At 31.8% G+C, this 25,176-nt stretch overlaps 1 protein-coding gene across 2 annotated transcripts; it reads right to left on the reverse strand.

Annotated features, from left to right (window-relative positions):
* Positions 1-5,801: 5,801 nt before the first annotated feature.
* On the reverse strand, positions 5,802-24,674 carry LOC139485301 (heat shock 70 kDa protein 12B-like). 2 transcript variants are annotated; one of them, XM_071269710.1, is made up of 5 exons: positions 24,596-24,674; positions 17,055-17,378; positions 14,716-14,934; positions 11,838-11,982; positions 5,802-10,119 (listed from the first exon to the last, which is right to left on the reverse strand). In XM_071269710.1, the coding sequence occupies exons 2-5, from the start codon at positions 17,358-17,360 to the stop codon at positions 9,053-9,055; spliced, it is 1,737 nt and encodes a 578-aa protein (XP_071125811.1). In that variant the 5' UTR covers positions 17,361-17,378; positions 24,596-24,674; the 3' UTR covers positions 5,802-9,052. The 2 variants fall into 2 exon arrangements, with proteins under 2 accessions (XP_071125811.1, XP_071125810.1); XM_071269709.1 differs by lacking the exon at positions 24,596-24,674 and adding an exon at positions 24,361-24,514.
* Between the last annotated feature and the right edge of the window lie 502 nt (positions 24,675-25,176).

Consider the following 25,176-nt stretch of genomic DNA (forward strand, 5'->3'; position numbering starts at 1 on the left):
CCAGCCACCAAGTGGGTTTGACATCAGTCTTTTTATCCAACTAATTTTTAAATAGATATTAAAGGAATGAAGATGTACCATATTAAGTCCACCTTGTGAAATATCACCAATAAGTGTGTTACGCTTAATTCTGTCTGGTTTTCCATTCCAAATAAAATGATAAAATAGTGAAGTGAGCTCTGTTAACCTGGATTGTGATAGGTTTGGCAATGCAGTCATTAAGTGTACCAATTTTGAAAGAGCAAGAGATTTAACTACTGTAATTTTCCCCAATAATGTTAGTTTACGATGTTGCCAGCTTTTCAGGATTGCAGAGACTTCTTTAATCTTCTTGGCAAAATTAATTTCTGTGATACAGTTTAAATCTAATGAAAATTCAATCCCCAAAAGTTTAAAATTTGAATGTGACCAATGAAGTTTTAAATCGGGACAAAGAATCATATCTGAATACTTTTTGTTTCCAACCCATAGTGCTTTTGTCTTTGAAGCATTTATTTTTAAACCTGAAATTTTATAAAAAGATTCAAAACATGAAAGTGTTTCCCTCAACGATATTTCCTTTCCATCTAACATAAGAAATGTGTCATCTCCATACTGGCTTAAAAGTGATTCATTATTATCTACAGTTATTCCCCTTATTTCAGGATTATCTTTTAATTTTAAAGATAGTAATTCAACACCAATAATAAATAAATACGGTGATAGAGGATCCCCTTGTCTGCAGCCTCTTTCCAATTGAAAATAATTAGAAGTATGTCCATTATTTATAACACAACTTGATGCCCCTGAATATAAAGTTTCAAGCCATTTACAAACTGAAGGCCCAAAATTAAAGCTTTTTAAAGAATTTTTTAAAAATAACCATTCTAAGGAATCAAAGGCCTTTTCAAAATCAACAAGTAATAAAAGACCTGTCTTATTATTTTCCTCAAGATAGTGCATTAAATCATATAAAAGGCGTGTGTTTTCACCCATTAATCTATCTTTGATGAAACCTTTTTGTGTATCACTTATGACAAATGGTAAAACTGGTTTAAGTCTATTAGCTATAACAGCAGAAGCTATTTTCATATCAGTATTCAAAAGACTAATAGGGCGCCAGTTACTTATATACTGTCTGTCTTTCCCCTCCTTAGGAATGCATGTAATTACACTTTGATACTGAAAATCAGAAAATTTTCCAACCTCATATCCAAAATGTAGAGACCGAAAGATGAAAGGACCAATATCTTTCCAAAATTTTTTATAAAAGTCTACTGTGTACCCATCAGAACCTGGACTTTTACCATTTGTCATAAATTTTAACGAATCAACACACTCTTTAAAAGTTAAATTTCCCTCACAAAAATCTCTTTGCTCTTCTGTGAGCTTAATGTTATGATTAAAAAATGATGAATCATCACAATCTAATTTTTTGCTTGAGTATAAATTTCTATAAAAATTTTGTTGTTCCGTTAGAATTTTTGATTGCTCTGATATATGTTGACCTTTATCATCTATTAGTTCTGTTATTGTTTTCTTTATAAAATTTTTCTTTTCTAATTTACAAAACAATGATTTTCAAACATGGAATATTGTATTATTTCTGTACCAAAATATTTAGTACAAATTAAGTACTGTAAAATACAAGTACCTAAATATTACAATAATTTTAAAGTAAAGAAATAGTACTAAATATTAAAAGTAAATTTCCAGTACTACATATTTTTAGTACAGAAATAGTACCTGTGCAAAAGTAGCTGTGTATGCTGTTGAATATTAATCCCCTCAAAACAAAAATATTTGAAGAATTTCTCTTTTTTAATTTCCGAAATCTGAAATGAGAAAATGTTTTCCCCCCTAATTGCTAAATGATTTGGGCCATAACCCCCATAACCATCCCTTTGTAGTATGAAAACTTGTGGTATATTTTCAGAGAGATTTATACACTTAAACCAAGTGGTTTGACTGAAAACTACAAAAATGATTATTATGGCCCCTTTTTGGCCTAAATTCCAAAGTCTTCGGGATCATAAACCCCAAAATCAATCCCAACCTTCCTTTTCTGGTTATAAACATCGTGTTGAAATTTTATTGATTTATATTAACTTGTTTTAAAGTTATTATCCGGAAACCATCTGTCTTTGGACGACGCTGACGACAACTACGACGCCGACGACGACAACGATGACGTGATTACCAATATACGACCACATTTTTTTTTTTAATTTTTGCGGTCGTATAAAAACTATAGGTATGTGTTTTATCATATTTTGATGCTTTTTCGTGTCATATTTACCATGCTGTCAATGTTTTAAATTTGTGATTTTTCTCTGTTTAAGATCAAAATGCATACTGGATATTTTAGATTGGTATTTTGCTGCTTGTCAACAAATAAAATTGAGAATGGAAATGGGGAATGTGCCAAAGAGACAACAACCCGACCATAGAAAAAAACAACAGCAGAAGGTCACCAACAGGTCTTCAATGTAGCGAGAAATTCCCGCACCCGGAGGCGTCCTTCAACTGCCCCCTAAATAAATATATACTAGTTCAGTGATAATTATAATGAACGCCATACTAATTTCCAAATTGTACACAAGAAACTAAAATTAAAATAATACAAGACTAACAAAGGCCAGAGGCTCCTGACTTGGGACAGGCGCAAAAATGCGGCGGGGTTAAACATGTTTGTGAGATCTCAACTCTCCCCCTATACCTCTAGCCAATGTAGAAAAGTAAACGCATAACAATACGCACATTAAAGTTCAGTTCAAGAGAAGTCCGAGTCTGATGTCAGAAGATGTAACCAAAGAAAATAAACAAAATGACAATAATACATGAATAACAACAGACTACTAGCAGTTAACTGACATGCCAGCTCCAGACTTCAATTAAACTGACTGAAAGATTATGATTTCATCATATGAACATCAGGCACAATATTTCCCGTTAGGGGTTTAGTATCATACCATCATAACATATATGAGAAGAACATAACCCGTGTCATGCCAACAACTGGTTTTTGAATAAATGTGTTTAGTTCCGATGCAAAGACCCTATAAGTGAATCAATATTAACGCCAAAATATGCAATCTTTAATGACCTGACAACAGTATCGTAACTATATCCCTTCTTAATAAGTCTATTCAAAGGTTTTGTTAGTTTTTGAGGTGAATATTGACACCTTTGTGCTTTATAAAGAATATTTCCATAAAAAATTGGATGTGAAATACCTGAACGTATAAGAAGTCTGCATGTTGAGCTATATTTACGAATGATGTCCTTATACCGATGATAAAATTTAGTAAATGTTTTGACTAGTTTGTGATATCGAAAACCCTGGTGTAATAATTTTTCAGAAATAGATAAATTTCTCTCGTGAAAATCTAAAACATTGTTACATACACAAGCGAATCGTACAAGTTGAGATATATAAACACCGTAAGATGGTGACAAGGGAACGTCACCATCTAAAAATGGATAATTAACGATAAGCCTGCTAAATTGCACAGTTAATGCAGACTGCAGTCAGAACACTAGTAATGTGTGAGACTGCACTACATTATGAACTAGTACCTTAAATGTTTGGCTCAGTCAGTCGGTTGAGTGTACACCTCTGAGTTCATTATTATAAAACATTCTAAATACTAGTATGCATTTTGCATCTGGACGTAAACAGCCATACTACATCAGTTTTATTAATATACTATAATGGTCTATGTTTATTCATGATGGTTATGTTGGTTGATGAATTGAAATATAATAATTCACCAACTAAAATCTCAAACCCACTAAACATTTGGATTAGAATCAGAAGAGTTGTTATTAAGAAATACGAAACGTTTAAATGCAACAGCTACAAATGGGGGCAAAAGATACCAAAAGGGACATTCAAACTCATTTGTCAACAATAAACTGACGCCAATGCAGAAAAGATTAACAATGGTACAAAAACGTAACACAGAAAACAAAAGACTGGGCAACACGAATCTCACAATCAAAGTTCATGTAAGCACTGAAGTGCAAAGATTGTTTTAATTCATCAGTAAGAAGTAATAAAATATTGCATTGGTTGTAGTCGAAGTTGATTCAACTACAGTTCTGGACAAAGGAAGATAACTCCAATTTTTAAAGATGACTTTTAACAGACATCATGGGTATTTCAAGAACAGATAATATGAGTTTGCTTCATCTTTCAAAAATTATGTAATTTTCTTGACAAGTATAATATGAATTTGTGACTTGAATATATGAGCAAAGGTATCTTAGAAGATTCGAATATGAAGTCAGTAACATAGACTAGAGTTTTGATTGCATTTAAAAAAAACAACAGAGGTGATCTCAAGGGCTCCATAAGGATAGTCACTGGTCAATCATAATTTGCTGTGAAAAAATATTACTTTTTCAAGAGAATAAGGAATGTTCACTTTTAAATACAAATGTCCAAAATTGATATTGTGATACACTTTTGCACATTAGTGTCGCAAAAATCAATAGAATTCACCTATTCTCCTGTGGAACAGGAAAACTTGCGCTGTAACATATATTTGAAAATGTGCCATACTTTATTTTTTTTTACTTCAATATTGTAGAATTTCTATTAAGTAATATTAAAAAAATGTACTGTTAAAATTAACCGAAAATGATAACATTATATAAACATTTTTAAGAGAGCCGTGGTGTGGTGGTTAGTGCATCGGACTACTAACACAAAGGTTCCTGGTTCGATTCCCGTTCCGTGATGAAAATTTCAGGAACTGATTTTCGGCTCTCCCTTGACACCATTGGCAAGTATGGTCTTGAGGAAACGATGATAGTCCGTTGGAAGGGGACGATCAATGGCTGACCCATGTTAAGAGAGAGCCATATCTCTTGCACGTTAAAGACACCCTTGTATATTTCGAAAAAGAGTAGGCTAATGCCGCTACAAGGCAGCACTCGCACCCGCAAAGTGGAAAGGGATTAATATAAGTTGCAAAACTTGTTTCCCAATCCACTATAAATAAATATGTTTAAACTAAACATTTTTAATCATATTTTTTGTTTTAAAAGTATAAGATAATTATGATAACTCCTTTAGCATAACCATAAATATGGCACTCTCATGATAGCAATTCCGATGAAAAGATAAATTCATAAGTGAGGTGACATTTAACATTGTACATTTTCTAATCCTTAGACAGTTCTTTCCTTTTACCTGTATATATTATTCTATTTAGCAGCAAGGTTATTTGTTAAAGGTTATGGTTAACTTTTTGAAATTATTTAACATCTCACAGCAGTATACTACTGTTGCCTTTATTTATTTACCCCTTATTATTTTATTGATTTCATATTTACATTGTATCATGATAGATCAAATTGATTCGTTCAGTGTATGTTTGCTTGTGTTAATACATGTATATCTTTTGATTGAGTTAAGCATTTCAATTGATATTTTATAGTGTGTCCTTCTCTGTTGTGATGTTACACTATTGTTTCGGGTAAGGGTGATGGTTGGAACCTATTAAAAGGTTTAAATCTGTTGCATTTGTTTGCACCTGTTCTCAGTCAGGAACCTGATGTTCAGTAGTTGTCGTTTGTTGATGTGATTCATAAGTGTTTCTCGTTTTTTTATATAGATTAGTTGTTGGTTTTCCCGTTTGAATGGTCATTTTTGGGGCCCCTTATAGCTTGCTGTTCAGTGTAAGTCAAAGCTGTTGAAGACTGAACTTTGACCTAAATAATTTTTCTTTAACAAATTGTGACCTCGTTGGCACTCATACTACATCTTCTTACTATATCTATACTTTGTGGAAGAAAGCAAAAAACAAACAATAGACAAATTTCTTTAATCAAAATAACTTTACAAATCATAACAGTTTTCAACTATATTTATATCCTAAGATATTGTGAGAATGTATTGACCAAAAACAATAATGAAGTACTTCCAATTTTGTAATTCATTTACATGTTATATATATATTCACAAAGCATGGTTGCCCATTCTTATTTTTAACTCTATAAAACACTCTCTTTTTCTCTCTTTTATATAAATTGATGATGGTCATTGATTATTTGAACTTAAAACACTAAATAAATCACAAAATACTCAGCAGCAGGAGTTTTTTTCTCAACAAAACAGATTATGAAGTGATCATTATTTTGTGAATTTCTTGAAAAAGATGAATCTTCAAAGGACATATATGGTCTTATAGTTATGTTTGAATTGAAAGGTGTGTTTTGCAGATGTTTCTTAAAATCAATGCTAACTAATGTACTGCGTTACAGAGAACTCACCAGTTCAGTTCAGTGGCATTAATTAATATGGAGCACTACCCATAGGGTATAAATGTATCAATTATGTGCACCTTAAAACATAAAGAAACATTCCCTAATATAGTATATAGTAATACATTTCTTAATTAAACTGAAAAATTAGGCACTTTATACAGCATCATAAACAGAGGTTGGTTCTTGCCAAAGTGTATACAGTACTTTAATTAGTTTTGAATAATTATCACTATGTCTTCTTAATTGCCAGTCTTTTAAGAATCATGCAATTTAGAAGAACTTCTAAACATGACAGAAAAAAAACCAACTAACCTAACCATCCTATTTTTAATTTTCCTTCCTCCTGAGTGAAAAATGGTAGGTCTCTCATTTCTGATCATCTTGTATTTCAGGAAAGCTCTATATAACTTTTTATAGTTAAAATTAGAGCAAGTTACAGAGTTACCTCACCTTAATTGGTAATTTCTAGTTCATTTCAACCAAATTATATCTTGAAAAAACAGGAAAAGAAAACGGTTGTTATATGTTATGTATTAAAATCGTTATACATTTTGGAACTCAAATTAATGTAAATTTGAATGGGTTTTTGTTGGTCATGTTTTCACCCTTGATTCTTATGCAGCAGATAAAAGACATTTAAATTAAAATAACAAAACTTCAATACAGAAATCCTTCTATGTAAATGGAACATGTGTAGGTGAAATTAAGAACTGCCTAAAACTGAAAAGTTCTCAATGTTTATGCAATAACATGAAAATTACAGTGATTTTCTACTAAACAAATGAATTAATGAAAAAATCAATACAATAGGAAAAGCTTAAATAGTTGTACTAGCTATCTGCTGTCTTCTCTTCAATTACTTTTGTCTCAAAGACATGCATAAATTGATACCAGATTAGTGTAATAGTATGGCACATATATGGTTAGTCAATAAAGGTTTTGTACAAAATGGTTTGTACCTTTCTTACATTTTCTGGTGTAAATTTACACAACCTCTACAGAGAGCATTGCATGGAACGGTATTGGACTTATCATAAGGTTGAGCATTATTGAAAGCCTTTGTCTGCCTTTGAGATGACGGAAAAAAAGTGGTTTTAATTTGCATTTGGTTTTGTCAACTTTTGATAGTTTTTTCTGTCGTGAGTTTATGCAACAAATCCCTTTTTTTTCAGAAATAAATAAATCTTACTGACCAAAAGTTATAATCATTCCTCTTTTTGTTTTTGTTTCTTTAAGTCATCTAATATTGTTGTTATTAGAATCTTCCTACTACAAATGTACTTTATAATAAGTAATTATGATGAGATTAGTGGCTATTGGTGGCAAATGTAAGTGTTTTTAACAAAAATATACCATAATACTACAATAAAAAAATACAATGAGTGATTTCTTAGGTTCTATATTTACAACATGTATTTTCATTTTAACAGTGTGATGGCTATTTAAACAAGGCATATACATTTTCTATTCATATTAATTATGCTATCACATCTTTGTAATCATTGCAAACATGAAGTGATCAAATCAGTATATTAGTGCTTGAAATTTATATGGCTAAATGAACAACTTCACTGACATATGACTGTCATACACACCAAATTCTATAAACATCTTTGCATTATAAAAAGAATCAATGAAAAAAATGTTGCCATATTGGCAGCAGTAAACTGGTTAAAAGGCAATTAAGCATGAAAAGGCACTGAAAACAGTTCCTGATCTTTTTTAAACTGTCATGACTGGAGATTTGTCTATTGTTGTCGGTACCAAATTATGTACATTAACATGATTAACATGATTAAGGAAAAATTGTATTTTTTGTGGATATTTGATTTCCTAATTTCAGCATTAAGCATGTTAAGTCTGCACAAACGCCAATAGAAAATTAGTACTTGGTTGAACATTTCAATTTGTGGTAAGCATTAAGCCACAAAAAGTAAGATCCCTCCATTAATAATGAATGTTCTGTACATAATATAGATATAAGAAGATGTGGTATGAGTGCCAATGAGACAACTCTCCTTTCAATGTATAAAAATCTAATGAAGGGTCAGAATTTTCACCAAGGGCTGTAATATATAATATTATAGCATGATGAAGCATCAATTTATCAAAGTCCATGTTTAGCAATTACTAAGTTAGCTGCCATATTGTTAATAGCTTTGAAACAAATAACAATTTGAATGTTTGGCCCCTCCTTTCTTTAGATGACTGCCTTGAGTGAGGCTACCTGGAACCCTCTGACACAAAGGTAGATCTCTCTATACTATGTAAAAATACATTACTTTGAGACAAAAATACAGAATGTACTATTTTACTGAAATATTGCCCCTAAGGTAGCATAATAGTTTCAGAGATGATGCAAGTTTGCCTATCATTCTTTGTTTAGTTTAAAACGAGTATAGTGTGACTAATATGGATTGTTTAACACATTACTGGTTGGTGCATTCAATACAAATATTTCCTAAAAGGGGTTAAAGGCAATCTCTTGATTTAAGGTTTAATATAATCTTAATGAAATTTCATACATTCAAGAGTAATTTTTTCTTTATGAATGTCAAAAGTAAAATTTCAGAGGGGGAAATAAAAGATATTCATAATCAAATTTTATTTTTTTAACATATTTAAAGGAAACTCGGATTAAACAATTGAAAACAGATTTTTTTTTTTTAAATTCTTTAAAAATGAATACAATAATTTAGGTTCTGCATCACAATTCAACCCTTTTGAGAAAAACCTGTACATCTTTTTATCTGTCAGAAAAGAAACCTTCAGTAAATGAGAGAAAAACATTTGAGCACTATTTTTTGTCAAGAAATTGTAATTTTGCAGTAACTTCTTGGTTAGTCTTTTCTATAATGGCTTTGACCTTCAGTTCAGTTCCACCAAATATCAACTGAACTTTGACCTGCCTGTCAAGTCCACCTGATGTGTCGGGTATTTTGACCACCATTTTACCAATATGAGTACAGCCAGAATCAGTGACATACATAGGATCATCACTATCGGTAATGTAAAACTGGAATATAATTTCCTTTTGTTCAGGTTCTACAGGATTGTAACTTCTCTCACTCTGGGCTTTATCTAGTTCTAATGTTTCTCCTTTCTCAACATGAACGCTAAAAATGTCTTTGCATTTAACTTGATTGCCAATTGTTTCTTTTTTGTCTTCCCTGTGCTTTCCTTTGACAAATTTTGTCATTGTTGCTAATCCATAGGTATATTTTGCCTTACGGGCAGAAATTGCTTTAGGAAGATGTCCGAATATGACAGCTCCTTTTAGAACTGAAAGTCCTGCTTCTGCTGGGATAATCACATTCATATTTGGAAAAGCTTCTTTCACCTTTGCCTGAATCATGTGAGATTCTGAAAACCCACCAACCATGATAATGTTAGTAGTTCCCTTAACTTCAGGTTCTTTTAAAAGTTTTTTCACATGTTCAATTATATTTCCTGTTGCAATTTCAAAAAGAGTAGCAAAAAGCAAGCCACTGATTCTTAATTTGTCTGCAGTCCATGTCAGTTTTGAAGAATATGCTGTTTGGGTTAAGGCATCCTGGATAGTTTCTTCTGTTTCTTTTTCAAAGGTTTCCTTCAGAGAAACTGGTACCTTGATGGTAACTTTCTTGTTGCCATCTCCTTTGAATTCTCTTTTCTTTAGCTCAAACTCTCTGAACATGTCCACAAAATCAGCTGCATTTTCATCACAGAATTTCAAAAAGATGGGGTTGCCTATAATTTTAACGATAAGTTGCCTAAAAGCTTCATCCACCTGTGTCCCTCCCCATGCTCCACCACTAGCCTTGTAAAGCTCTATCAGTGTTTTATCTTTTTGTACCTGGTGGACAGTTATATCTACAGTTCCTCCTGTAATTTAATTATAGCATAAAATCGAAAATTAAATAATGAATATTCAAAATTCATTTTTTTCATAGGGTTTGTTCTGCTCAGTTGTTATCTATGTTGAGGACTGGTGTTTTGTCTTTTGGTTGTTTTTTTCATGGAATCATTAGGTTGTTTTCTATTTATATGTGTTTGTCTTTCCCTAAATGGAATCCTCAAGCTCTCTTTTTTAAAGATATTTTTAATTTAAAGTCATAAGAAACCTCAAATCAAAAAAAATAATGCATACATTTTTTTATAACTCAATGGATAGTTTTCATTGTAAAACTTATGTACATATACTTTTTTCTGAAGAAAATTCTTTAATTTATTCATATTTAGAAGAAGTTTACTTTATTTTAATTGCTTCCTTCCAGGAAGCAATTCCCCCCGACATATTTTCCGTATACAAAGTGACCTCAGTGTGACCCATCTCGTAAAAATCCGGTGATCACAATACGCATGGATGTCCTTAAAATAAACTGTTATCTGAATTTACATGTTAAACACATGCTCAATTTCCATGCTTTTTTGTTGATTTTTTGTCGATTGTTGACAAACAGGTGACAATCGTTAAACTTCGGCTTCAAAACACGAACTTTATATGCCATATTTTCACAACAACACTGACCGATTGAAAAAAAAATTAATGATTATCCGAAATTTACACGAAAAAAATGATAAATTCGTGCACAGATGACTAAGTTTATGATGTTTGTATGCATTGGTTCAAGAATTGGAAGAACATTATTTTTCACCGGTCACTCGTTTCTTATGACTTTAAAGTGTAGATAAAGTTTTCTTGAGGCCTCCTTTTCATTGTAAAAGGATCTTATACAGCACAAGAAAAAATTGTAATTTCTACAACTGCTTACAGTGTGATACAACAATATTTCTTCTCACAACACTGTTGAATATTCAAACTCAAAATTAAACTGCCCAGAGGAGAAATTTGTAGTTGGTAATCTGTTTTTGTAATGATTTTAGGAATATAACTTTGTAGGAACACTTTATCAATCTTTTTCATGAATCTCCTTAAAAAAAATCCCTATAGGATGCTATCAGACATGATCACTTTTTTTGGTGATAACATTTAAGGAATGACTGTGATATTTTTTCTGTCTATGAAGAAAAATGTGGTGCACACTGAATAACGCGCGTAGCAGATTTTTTAACAGTGTGCACCACATTTTTTATGTTATTTTGAATTGACTGACAAAATATTAGTTATTTCTTATTATTTAATTCAAAATTCCATTTAAAACCGGTGGAAATCATGAAAAAATGTTGATGACGTATGGTCACATGACAAAATTGTGTCTATGATATGATAAACAAAACGACATCAGCCAATCAGAAGACGTGTTACATCCAAAATTAAATTATAAAAGAATATCAGTGGAAAGCAAGAAGTTTGATGTCATAATTGAATTTTGAGTAGAGAAGAACTGAGCTCAAGCAAACCACATGTTTTTTTACATTATCCTGCAGTTGGGAAAAGTATAAATAAATGTCGACTTATATTTATAGAAAGAATTTTCAGAAATTTGTATCTTATATAACCGTTCATGTCTAATTTTCAATTTTGTTTCAATGCTGTTACTATCCAATTTAAATGTTTGAAAGATAACCAAGTTTTCCTATGTGTTAAGCTATTGTCTTAGTGTAAACACCATCATATGTTGTATTTTTTATAAGCTAACCTCCACAGTCAAGAACCATATATTTACTTCCTGGTTGGAAACTTTGGAATGAATGTTCTCCTTTCTCTACTGGCATGTACTTGCAAAACATAGACGCTGCTTCTGGTTCTAATGCTATCAGTAAATTGTCTTCTTTTATACCTGCCTATAAAAGAATAACAAGAAAATATTTAGATTGGAACATTCTTAACAATTTTTTATTTGATGTTGCCTAGAAAACAACATTTATAGAGCATGAAAAAAACTTTACGAAAAATATTTGAAATGATTTGTTTCATAAGATTTTCAGGTAGGCTGCTATTTCGGTAGGTAAAATGTAGATAGGTAGGGATCTCCATGGATGAAAATTTAACGATTTAGGAGCTTTCATCTTAAAAAAAACCCTGTCTACTGCATGGAGTGATGGAGAGTATTTCATTTCTCTATTTCCATCTTTTTATGCACATGTAAGTTAATAAAAGCTTTAAACCTGTTAGGCCAAATAAAAATGTATGTGTAGTTCCAGTTACATACTTTTAAAGAATAGGGTCGGCAAATTTTTTTGTTTTTTTGTAATTTTTATTTTGGATTGTCCAAATCCCCCCCAAAAAAATTGTATGTAAACCAAAATTGATTCTAGTATTTTACACGCCCCTACTAGAAGTTAGCCATATAAAATGTGTTTGGTAGTAAGATAAACAAACAGTCATGTAACATTTTTAGTTAATTTTGTTGCATTCTGTTCTGAATTGTTGCATTTTAGCCATAACAGATACTTCTGATGGAAATTAAGATGACAGAAATCTATGAATTTAACTATTCAAATTCGCAATCTTCAAAATTTGATTATTTGAAAAATAAGTTATAAGAGTTGAGGGTTTAAACTAGGGTCAGTCAGGTAACTTGAACCATACATATATTTTTATTTGGTTTAATACAAAATGATCTACATTGCAACATGCAAATGATTTTTTTCTCCAAATTTTACGTTAATTAAATATAAAATTCAGATCTGGGTGTGAGTGTAGGTTTTTTGCCTATTTGAACTGTGAGGTTTTACTTATTAATGATTCTCCTACTAGTTATCATAGCATTTGTTGTTAACAGGAAGTTGATGAGTGACAAATTCAAAAATGTATCATATGGCATAGATGCTTAATTTCAAATTACATAAAGACTTCCCATGATTTGTAGTTCCTGAGAAAAATACTACAATATTTGAAACATGGCCATTATGTGTAATCTTAAGAACATAAATTGGAATTCTGAATTCTTGTAAAAATAATGTCTCTTTTCAAACATCACTATATAATTGCCAACTATTTAACTGGCTTTTCCAAAATACCCATAAACTAAACTGCTCAACCCAATATTCCAATTTATTTTATTTGAGCTTCACTGGTAAGTCTTCTGTAGACCAAGTTGGCAACATTTTACGGCTAGTATCTATGATGGGATTATTATCCAGAAAAAAGTCCTTCCTGTCGTCTTAATGAATACAGGTACGAATTTACGTTTTTTGATTGAGTTCAGCCTTCCAATTGATATTTTATCGTGTGTTTTTCTATGTTGTGATGTTATACTACCGTATTGTCTCTGAAAAAGGGAGAAGGTTTGGTACCATTAAAAAGTTTAATCCTGCTGCAAATGTTTGCACCTGTTCTAAGTCAGGAATCTAATTTGCAGTAGTTGTCATTTGTTTATGTAATTTATACGTGTTTCTCTTTTCTCGCTTTTTATATAGATTAGACCGTTGGTTTTCCCGTTTGGATGGTTTTACACTAGTAATTTTGGGGTCCTTTATAGCTTGTTGTTCGGTGTGAGCCAAGGCTCCGTGTTGAAGAGCGTACATTCACCTATAATGGTTTTCTTTTATAAATTGTTATTTGGATGGAGAGTTGTCTCATTGGCACTCACACCACATCTTCCTATATCTATACACACAGTTTATGCAATGTTAGATTCAAAGTTCTACAGTTTTGAGTAAATATTGTACAAATAAATTATAATGGTGTAAATAAATTTGTATAAATAAATTTTTATGGGTGTCTTTCTATGTATTGTTTCAGGTAAGGGTGAAGGTTGGTACCTATTAAAATGCTTAAATCAGCTGTTTTTGTTTGCAGAGAAGTCTGAGGAACCTGATTTTCAGTGGTTTGTCGTTTGTTGATGTGGTTTATAAGTGTTTCTCATTTATAATATAGATTAGGCCATTGGTTTTCTCGTTTGAATGGTTTTACACTACCAGTAGTCATCTTCTGGGCCATTTATAGCTTGCTGTTTGATGTGAGCTAAGTCTCCATTTTGACCTAAAATGGTTTACTTTTACTAAATGTGACTTGGATGGAGAGTTGTTTCTTAGGCACTCATACCACATCTTCTTATATCTATGCACAAACTTTTAATATAACAATATTGCACACATTTTCATATAAAACATACCAGGTTTGCCTCCCACTCATAATTCAAATTATAAGAAAACAGGAAGTATTGGTGTGACAGATCTGATAACATATCACTATCAAGCTAATCTTTATATTCATCCTGTTATTCAACTTTTTTTGTTTTATAGAAAAGTGTTCAGTAGTACCAGAGAAATATGTGACATTCAACAATTCAACATACTGAAATATCAAAAGTATCAGCAAACAGGAAACAGGTGTCTAAAAGATACCAAAAATTCTAAACACATTAGAACTTATCATTCATGAGCTGATTACCATAAATACTCTAAATATGAAATTGTTCTATTTAGTAGTTCCTCAGATAAAATGTGTCTAAAATATATGTGTGATGTACAGACAGACAACAGCAGGTCAAAGTGATTGCTATATATCCCCTATTTTGGTGGAAGACATAATAATATATTATTACGGTATATCAATGGTGTAAATCTTACTTTCTGAGCTGCTTCACGCATGAACTGCTTGGCAGGATCATTCCATATGGCTGGGACAGTAAGAACCCATTGTATATCATCAGCTAGGATTTCTACACTTTTGTTTAGTGTAGTTAGTAGATTATCTTTAAGATATCTTATTGCCATGGAAAATATCTTCAGTGCTGGTAATTCCTTTTTGTTGTCAAAAGTTTTCACCATAATATCTCGCTTTAAACCCTGAAAATAGAAAACAAATATGTGGTTTACTTTCACTCATATTGTAATGGGTAAACAGCTGTCATACAGTAAAAAAGGCAGTTAATTATAACATGGTGCAGGAACAGACACATTATTATTATTTTCATGGAAATTAGATAATTGGGCATCAATTGGCATTCATTTTCTGAGGAATTTGGGGTGAGACCCCTACTCACCCCATACATTCCCAGTCACAGCAAGAGTCTATTGTTCAATAACAGAATTTACATAAATGACAGGTGCCACATCAAGAGCAGGATCTGCTTACCATTCAGGAGCACCTGAGATTATCCCCAGTTCTTGGTAGGTTTCGTGTTGCTTAGTCTTTAGTTTTCTATGTTGTGTCTTGTGTACTATTATTTGTATGTTGTTTCTTTTTAGCCATGACGTTGTCAGTTAATTTTCAATCTATGAGTTTGAATGTCCCTCTGGTATCTTTTTCCCCTCTTTTACAGCTCATTTGGCTTAACTCGATCATTCATAATGAAGAGCTCCAAATAAGTCTATAGAAATACCTACAACCTTTCTATAAATTTTATAAATATAGATGCTGTCATGCTTAAAATTGTAATCTTTAAAGTTATAGTAAGGGTATCTATCTAGCATATATGTATCTTCCACTTTCTTTAAAAATAAAAGCTTTATATGAGTTGCAACAAATAAATTTGCAATCAGATTTTAAATGGACCATTTGATTATAATCAGAAAACACTTGTTTGATTGTATGTAGAACTTGAGTGTAGAGCAAGGTATAGTGACCTAAAGTCATAAATATTAGCCAAACTTAAAAGACTATTAAAAGCACATAAATTAATTGAAACATCTCAAGATCTTAACACTCGTTACACACTTTTATTGATTCCATTATTTTCCTATATTTTATTTTTAGGTATCCAAAATACGAATACAAAATGCAGGATGCACAACAACAGTAATAAATTGCTTTGCTGAGCACAGCTGGATCAGACCACAAATGTCCAACCCTGACAATGCCTGAAAAGTTTGGGCCAAAATTGAAAATGGACACAATATTCACGCTTGATACAGGTCTGAATTTGGATTGTAATTAAATTTTTGACACATAATAGGTTTCTTACACAGAATAACTGTAGTCAAAGAACTTCAAATTGATTATATGATTTTAATTTATATTCAATTGCCCCCTTGATCCCCCCCTTCCCCATTTTTCCAAATAATAAAAAAAATTTGGCCTGTGTTTTAGCTTTTGTGCAAAACACTATGCTGTTGAAAAAAAAACACCCAAAAAAATATTTGAAGAAATTTTCTTTTAATTTCTGAAATCTGAAAAGAGAAAAATTGTCCCCCCTTTCCAATTTTTTGTGTATAATTTCAGCTCTAGAGATGCATACACTTTAACACAAGAAACTATTGTCTAGAAACTATAAAAATGCTTATTTGGGCCCCTTTTATGGCCCCTAATTCCTAAACAGTTGGGACCATAACTCCTAAAATCAATCCCATCCTCCCTTTAGCGGTTACACAATGATGACAATGTGATACCAATATGCCACCAAAAAAATTTTAATGACCAATTTTTTTTTTAGTTTTTGATAATAAAAATGTGTTAATTTTGTCTAATGACACATGTGACAATTAATCAATTAAGTATAGAAGCAGGTTACAGATATTTCATTGACTGTAATCTGTAACATAAATCTTAACTCTACAGGCAAAAATAAAATACAGGATGCTAAACTTAAACATTTTAAAAGAAAAGTAAACAATAATCATGATAAAGAGAAGACGTTGTCTTGAGATCTGTTCCCAAGAACATTACCGAAGATGGGTCAATAGAGAATTAGACAAATAGATATGACTTGTACATTTGTATTGTTTACATTTTTATTTACATTTGTATTGTTTACTTTTGTATTGTTTACAATTATATTGTTTACATTTGTTATGTTTTGTTTATAATTATATTGTTTACATTTGTTATGTTTACATTTGTTTTGTTTATAATTATATTGTTTACATTTGTTATGTTTACATTTGTATTGTTTACATTTGTATTGTTTACATTTGTATTGTTTACATTTGTATTGTTTACATTTGTATAACATGATAGAATTATTTACCAGTGATCCATGGAGCATCATTTTAAACCTTCTGAAGTAAAACCACTCATGGTGAAGATCTTCATTGGCTAAGGCAGTGTAACGGTCCTCGGCTTCATAACCAAAGGACTCAAATTCCTGCTGTGGGTTCAGTAATATTGAAGTTGGTGTTTTTAAGGAGACCAAGCCTCTGGAAGCAGCTGTCCAATTGTGTGAGGAGATCTTACATGGATCTTTTTCAAAATCACTTCGTAATGAGAAAGCGTAACCTGAATAGGTTGTCCCAAAGTCTATGGCTGCTACAAGTATTTTCCCAGATTCTGACATGATATCACACTATTGGATCTGAAACAAATAATATATATCTTAGAAAACATCAAATCTTTTGGGAGTCTGGCAAGTCTTATTTTTATGAACATAAATCGCTTAAATTCTTTGTATCAAGTTTGCTTACAAATTTCAGGAAGCTGTATTTTTTTAGTTTCTAAGAAAATGCAAGGAAAATTTCATCTAACAAATAAAGGGAATCATGAACAGAAGGATAGAATGGACAGGTATTAAACCAGTATACCCCTTTCAAAGTAAGGACTGTAAGGTGTAGATCAAATAATAATCCTCATCTAAACATGCTAAATGCAAGGAATAATTGAATAAACCTTTATACGCAAAACAGATGATTTATTAACTATATATTCAGATGTAAATAACTCTCTCTATATATATATAGTCTCATAATTTGTACACAAGTTACTCATACAATCTGTTATAAAAATTCAATCATTGTCTTTTTTTAATATAATGGTGATGGCTAAATACTGAGAAAGATCTTGATTGTGTTGATAGACTTCACCATCAATTGACAATCTCAAATGAATCTATGAGCCCTTCTCAAGTTTCCATCTGTTAATCATAAATCAGAGCCACATAAAAATAGGAAATTAAATGGGACAGGGGTCAGTGGGTAGGAACCCAAAGATGGGTAGTGCAAAATAGAATAAAATGCTTCACCAAGCACAGCATGATACAAATGCAGAGGTTGAACCCTGAACAATGTATTTCAAGGAAGAATAAAACAAAATATTATGAACCCCCCCCCCCCCCCAACTTTGCTAAACCCCTCCTTGGAGTAATTACCCCCAAACTCAATCTCAGCCTTCCCTCTGTGGTATAGTACCTTGCAGTGCAAGTTCAGAGAGATCTATACACTTAAACACAAGTTATTGTCGGGAAACCACAAACATGCTTGTTTTTAGCCCCTTTTTGGTCCCTAATTCCTTAATTGATGGTACTATAACCCACAAAGTCAATTCCAACTTTCCTTTTAGTGGTATTGAACCTTCTGGTAAAATTTCATAGATATCCATTCACTTTAACTAAAGTTATTGTCCAGAAACCAAATTTGTCTAAGGCCAAAGCTGAAGCTGCCTCTGCCAAAGACATCATAGCATTATACGAAGCCAAAAAATATTTGTGGTTGTATAAAAATGCAGGAAAAGTTTCAATTCTGACTTGCATCACATATTCATATTACCTTATCATTTCAAAGTGTACTTAGAAAGAGATCCTGGGTTTTCAGTTATCTCATCCCTAGTTGAACATTGGCAATGAAAGAAAGGTGAAAGATATCAGAGGGCCATTTCTAATTTACATAAATGAATAAAATCTGCAAATAGCCATGGCCAACCCATTTTGATGCTTACAGAGAATGTCTCTTAAAAATCATAAATTATCAGTCAAAAATAAACTGACAACGCCATGACCAAAAACAGGGATGATCCCAAGTGTTCTGTAAGGGTAAGTAGATCCTGGTCCACATGTGGCACCTGTCCTGTTGCTCAAGTTAGTTCAAACCTGAAAATGAGTCTAATTCAGTAGATCACATTTGGTAATTGGAGATGGGATTGTAGTTATGATGTCATTAGGAACATACATACTTATCATCTGTGAAATGGTAATTCAGGAGCATGTAATTCAGTGGTTGTCGTTTGTTTATGTGTTACATATTTGTTTTTCGTGCATTTTGTTATATAATAAGGCCGTTAGTTTTCTCGTTTGAATTGTTTTACATTGTCTTATCGGGGCCTTTTATAGCTGACTATGCTCATTGTTGAAGGCCGTACGGTGACCTATAGTTGTTAATGTCTGTGTCATTTTGGTCTTTTGAGGACAGTTGTCTCATTGGCAATCATACCACATCTTCTTTTTTATATTAAAAGAAAAACACTCAGGCTACAATTTGAACATCTTGATTATTTGTATCTAGTGAGTTGTTTTAATCGGCCCCTATCATGCCCATCATGCCTATGGCAAAAGTGAAGTCATACAACATTTGTACAAGTTAATATATCTAGAATTTTTATTTTCAAGATCATGACCATCTGAGCATATTTTGAATGCAACAATAACTGCAGGTAACAATAAAATGAATTATTGTTACCTACAATTTCAGTATGAAATCAGGTTCCTGTCCGGAAATAGTTTTCGGCAATTAGTCACAGAATTAACAAGTGACTCTTTGCAGGTAATTGAAGCCAGTGCCTGAAAGAAAACAATCATGCTACCTTATTGCAAGATATTTTTAGGGGATGTTTTTTTTCGCCTATTTTGGCGGATCAGAGGAAATCGTGTCCAGTTAAATAAAAGTTACAAGTGGCTCATGATAATTTTGTAATCTAATTAGTATGTCAAATGTCCAGTAAATTTCGTAACTAACCAATCGTAACATTTACAAGAAGTTTGTACACCTGTGACTAATATAACTAATAGTCTATGACTATGTACTAGTATTCTTTTGATTGACTGTTTCAAAACAAATAAGACGTCATGCCGGTAGCACAATAATTTAACCATAACAATAGACCCTTGTTTTTAAAACTTATCAATTTTTTAACTGCAATCATTTCAGTAACCCCAAAATATTTAACTTATATTAACATGATTGAAAAATATGCCAAAATAAAAACCATCAAAACTCTTCTTAAACTTTGTTGCCCCAAACTTGCAAAATTTTACACCCACAAAAATAACCTGCTATCAGTCAAGGGTACTTCTTGTATAAATTATTTTTAATTACTTGAAGAAGTAATATTAATATACTTATATAAGTAAGTTTGTAGGATACTTATACAAGTGATTTTTATTGACTTACAAAAAAAAATATTGGCTGAGTTATGTTCCTTAGACATTCAGTTTTTGTTTTACTTGTATAAGTAAAAAAGTCATCCTATCTTCTTTTATTGGATTCTTAGGATTTCTTTGCTCTAAAGGAATTTTAAATTATCTGCCTTTTGCAGATGTCTTTACTAATCATTTAAGAGTAATTTCATGGACAATGAAAATCCCATTTGTCTGTTATCTTCAGAACACTGCTCATTTACAACCCCCCAAAGAGCAATTTTTGAAGGCCTTGTGCAAATACTTATGATCTTTGCTCAATCAGTTTCTTTGTTGAATTAATGAGATGAAACATTGAACTCTAATAAAAAAAATATGAGCTTACCTGGGAAAAATCATTAAAGCCATGATTTTACATCTCAAAACTTGAGAAATTTTGTGGGATTGTAAGGAAAATTTACTTATACATTACAAGTAAATTTTTGAGAAAATTAAAGGGAGATTATTTACACATTATAATTAACTTATATGTAAATAAAATTGAGAATGGAAATGGGGAATGTGTCAAAGAGACAACAACCCGACCAAATAAAAAACAACAGCAGAGGGTCACCAACAGGTCTTCAATGTAGCGAGAAATTCCCGCACCCGGAGGCGTCCTATAGCTGGCCCCTAAACAAATATATACTAGTCCAGTGATAATGAACGCCATACTAATTTCCAAATTGTACACAAGAAACTAAAATTAAAATAATACAAGACTAACAAAGGCCAGAGGCTCCTGACTTGGGACAGGCGCAAAAATGCGGCGGGGTTAAACATGTTTGTGAGATCTCAACCCTCCCCCTATACCTCTAACCAATGTAGAAAAGTAAACGCATAACAATAAGCACACTAAAATTCAGTTCAAGAGAAGTCCGAGTCTGATGTCAGAAGATGTAACCAAAGAAAATAAACAAAATGACAATAATACATAAATAACAACAGACTACTAGCAGTTAACTGACATGCCAGCTCCAGACTTCAATTAAACTGACTAAAAGATTATGATTTCATCATATGAACATCAGGCACAATCCTTCCCGTTAGGGGTTTAGTATCATACCATCATAACATATATGAGAAGAACATAACCCGTGTCATGCCAACAACTGTTTTTAGAATAAATGTGTTTAGTTCCGATGCAAAGACCTTATCAGTGACTCAATATTAACGCCAAAATATGCAATCTTTAATGACTTGACAACAGTATCGTAATTATATCCCTTCTTAATAAGTCTATTCAAAGGTTTTGTAAGTTTCTGAGGTGAATACTGACACCTTTGTGCTTTATAAAGAATATTTCCATAAAAAATTGGATGTGAAATACCTGAACGTATTAGAAGTCTGCATGTTGAGCTATATTTACGAATGATGTCTTTATACCGATGATAAAATTTAGGAAATGTTTAGACTAGTTTGTGATATCGAAAACCATGGTGTAATAATTTTTCAGTAATACATAAATTTCTCTCGTTAAAATCTAAAACATTGTTACATACACGAGCGAATCGTACAAGTTGAGATATATAAACACCGTAAGATGGTGACAAGGGAACGTCACCATCTAAAAACGGATAATTAACGATAGGAAATGAAAAATCATCCCTTTTATCATAAATTTTAGTATTCAGCTTTCCATTAGTGATATAGATATCAAGATCGAGAAAAGGGCAGTGGTCATTGTTAGTATTAGCTTTATTTAAAGTAAGTTCAACAGGATAAATTTCATTAATATACATACTGAAGTCGTCATTATTGAGAGCCAAAATATCATCCAAATATCTAAAAGTATTATTAAATTTGTTTATCAGATGTTGTTTCGATGGGTCTTTGCTTATTTTTGTCATAAATTGTAACTCATAACAATACAAAAACAGGTCCGCAATAAGTGGTGCACAGTTAGTCCCCATTGGAATTCCGATAATCTGACGATATACGGAATCCCCAAAGCGAACAAAAATGTTATCTAGTAAAAATTCAAGGGCATATATAGTATCAAAGCATGTCCAATTAACATAGTTTTTTTGTTTATTGCTACTAAAAAAAGACCTAAAAGAGTTTGAACATATATATTCACATTCTGATTTTTTAAATGCCCATTTAATTAGGTGTGTGAATTTTTTCTTAATGAGAATGTGAGGCAATGTGGTATACAGGGTAGAAAAATCAAAACTTTGAACAGATTCAAAATCACCAATATAAGCATGCAATTTATCAAGTACTTCCAACGAGTTCTTGACACTCCAAAAGTAATTTATAACACTATTTTCGAAGGCCTTATTTGAACAATTTATTATCAGGTTTTTAATTGTACCAAGTGTGCTGGTAAGAAGAATAGACAATTTAGTAGTTGAACAATGGCTTGAAGACGAAATAAATCTATATTTGTAAGGGGTTTTGTGTAGTTTCAGAAGCCAATACATAGTTGGGACTTTCATTGTATTTGGCTCTGCTTGTAAAGCGGTGGCTAAAATTTTATGTTTGTTACAGATTTCGTTTTCTGAAAATGGAGTCAGTTGGAATGTTGGTGTATATTTTTTTTACTTCTTCAAGTAAATAAAAATAATTTGTACAAGTATTAACCCTGACTGGCTATAGGGTATGACTATATTTGAAGAGAAATATAGTTTCTGTAATTTTTAGAGCCAGGGGCATAGCTAGACTAAAATGATGTGAACGGAGATCAACTTCAAAAAAATTTTAGGGCATTTTCTGCATTTTCAGATAGGACATATCATGAATGCAAAGCTATTCAGAATTCTTTTAATTAGAAGCAAGTTTTAAACTTGTACAATTTCAAACTTGTACCACTAAAAGTCAACTCATATCAACGTAAACATGTACCTCATGCAAACTCATACCATTAAAAACATATTAAATACATTGTATGTACAAATGTTTTATGATTTTTTTTTTGAATCGTTATATAAAAAATTAAAATTTTATACCAGATTTTAATGTAAACTTAGACAAAAAAACGGATGTAATTTCTTAATTACGATGTTGATTAATATATTAAATTCCTTTGATTGTGTGATTATTAACTAATCATAACTAATCATCTTTTTTAATCATATTATTAAATTTTGATTGTTGTTCAATCCGTCAAATTTTCAACAGGTAGTTTAGGTTCCTTTTTGAAACAGTCAATGGTCCTGAGGACAGGGGACCCTTGATTTACCATGGTTAAAAGTTATGTGGTATAATATGTTGTAATTTGTATTTTGATGTGTAACTTTATTATACATTTGCTTTTATTGATATATATATATATGCGAAAGCAAATTTACAGATCTAACATTGTTGGGTTGATGTTTAGAATATATGTGTTTTATGTGCTGAGAGAATGTTTTTTTTTCTTTCAGTTTATCACAAACATGTTTAAATTTGATTTAGGGGAGGGAAAGGGGGGGGGGGGGTAGGAGGGGTCCTGATCCCAAAAATCCCAGGCTTAAAAACATGAAATCCCGAGAAGTCCAGAATTTAAAGAAATTTAAATCCTGACATCCCGAAATTCAAAAAAAGAATTCCTGGATCCTAAAAGGATGAATCCTGAAATCCCGAGCTTAAAAACACCAGATCCCAATGTCCCAAAATAGGTCCTGCCTCTATTAATTACTGTACACTGAAATCCTGATGAATATGTATCAATGCTAGCAATGATATAGTTTCTTGTTCCATGTTTTCAACTGACCAAGGATGTAAACATTTTTGTCCTTGAACTGACAAAGTACACTGAACGATCTCTCAATCTCTGATACTGCGCAGACATAATTTTCTAATGATATCTTAAACGTGACTCCAGTTTCATGATCATGTGGTCTATGAATGCAAAATATAATGAAACTTTTCGATATGGTTTTGAAGTGTTTGTAAGGTGATTGGCTATGGTACTCTGCTGACCACTTCGCCTCAGTACATTTTCAACGATAATGAAAGTTTTAAATCTAATCTAATGTCGATTTGTGAATATCTTGTTGTGCTGTGCTGTGCGAGATATAAAATATTATTATATTGTTTTGTTATTGTGATGATCATTCTGTTAAGTATTGTGCGCCGTGATTGACACGATACCGTATCTTCTTGTATCTTGTATCAAAAAGGGGGTAACGTCCATGCCCAAGACAAAAGTGAAAGTAGATAAATGTTCCTACGTTTATAAATGTCTTACCTATTTTACAGAATGGACAAATCAATATATTCAATAATAACTGTATATACGCCACCGTTTAACATCATAGGGAAATAGTCAATATTAAAATAAAACTTTCTGTTAACTTATATTCAATGTTGAAATACCAAGAATTTTATGACCTTTCAACTTCTTAGTTGTGGAAAGGGGTACAAAAAGGGTGTTGGACGCCATTGTATGTATCGTTGTAGGCTAAAGTGATATCAATACAAACATTTTGAGTTATCAAAGTGATGAAAATTTGAATTTTATCTGTTAGAAATATGATGTTGGGTTCTTTGTCTGTTTTTTAAAACATCACTTTCGTTTTCATAATCAGTGACGTTGTAATTGACAAATCTTTCCGGAAAGGAATGGACTACTGATGCGTACGCTACACGTATGGAGAGTCCGTTTAACAAAACTGAAAAAAACAACTCGAAAGAACGAAATTTAGAGATTGTCATCAATGTCATTTAAACATTACAGAGAGGAATAAAAAATGCGAACATCAATAAGCCTAACATTTTTTGAATTGTTGTATATACTTTTCAGTCGTCATGATTGCCTACTATACTTCCAGTGATATTTCTACATAGTATATATGCCTTACCTTGACCAATTTTTTATCATGACATGTTATTCATATCGTATATATGTATTCTATGATTATGTAGCTTTTGACTTGTGTGTTGTTTTCAAAGTGCTTTTTTACAATGTTTAGTCACGGCAGTTGCATTTTTTTTACAAATGTTTTATGATAGTAAATTAGTCATGAATTTATAAAAGTTCAATAGAGCGTATGTTATCTGTAAC

Source organism: Mytilus edulis, chromosome 8 (assembly GCF_963676685.1).
Source record: "Mytilus edulis chromosome 8, xbMytEdul2.2, whole genome shotgun sequence".
Taxonomy (NCBI): Eukaryota; Metazoa; Mollusca; class Bivalvia; order Mytilida; family Mytilidae; genus Mytilus; species Mytilus edulis.

Bases quoted from the DNA above. Each gene is read 5' to 3' on its own strand.
- LOC139485301 (XM_071269710.1), bottom strand. From the start codon at position 17,360: ATGTCAGAATCTGGGAAAATACTTGTAGCAGCCATAGACTTTGGGACA. The intron at 11,983-14,715 runs GTAAGATTTACA...ATTCTTTTATAG, and splicing joins TGCGTGAAGCAGCTCAGAAA to GCAGGTATAAAAGAAGACAA. The intron at 10,120-11,837 runs GTTAGCTTATAA...ATTAAATTACAG, and splicing joins TATGGTTCTTGACTGTGGAG to GAGGAACTGTAGATATAACT.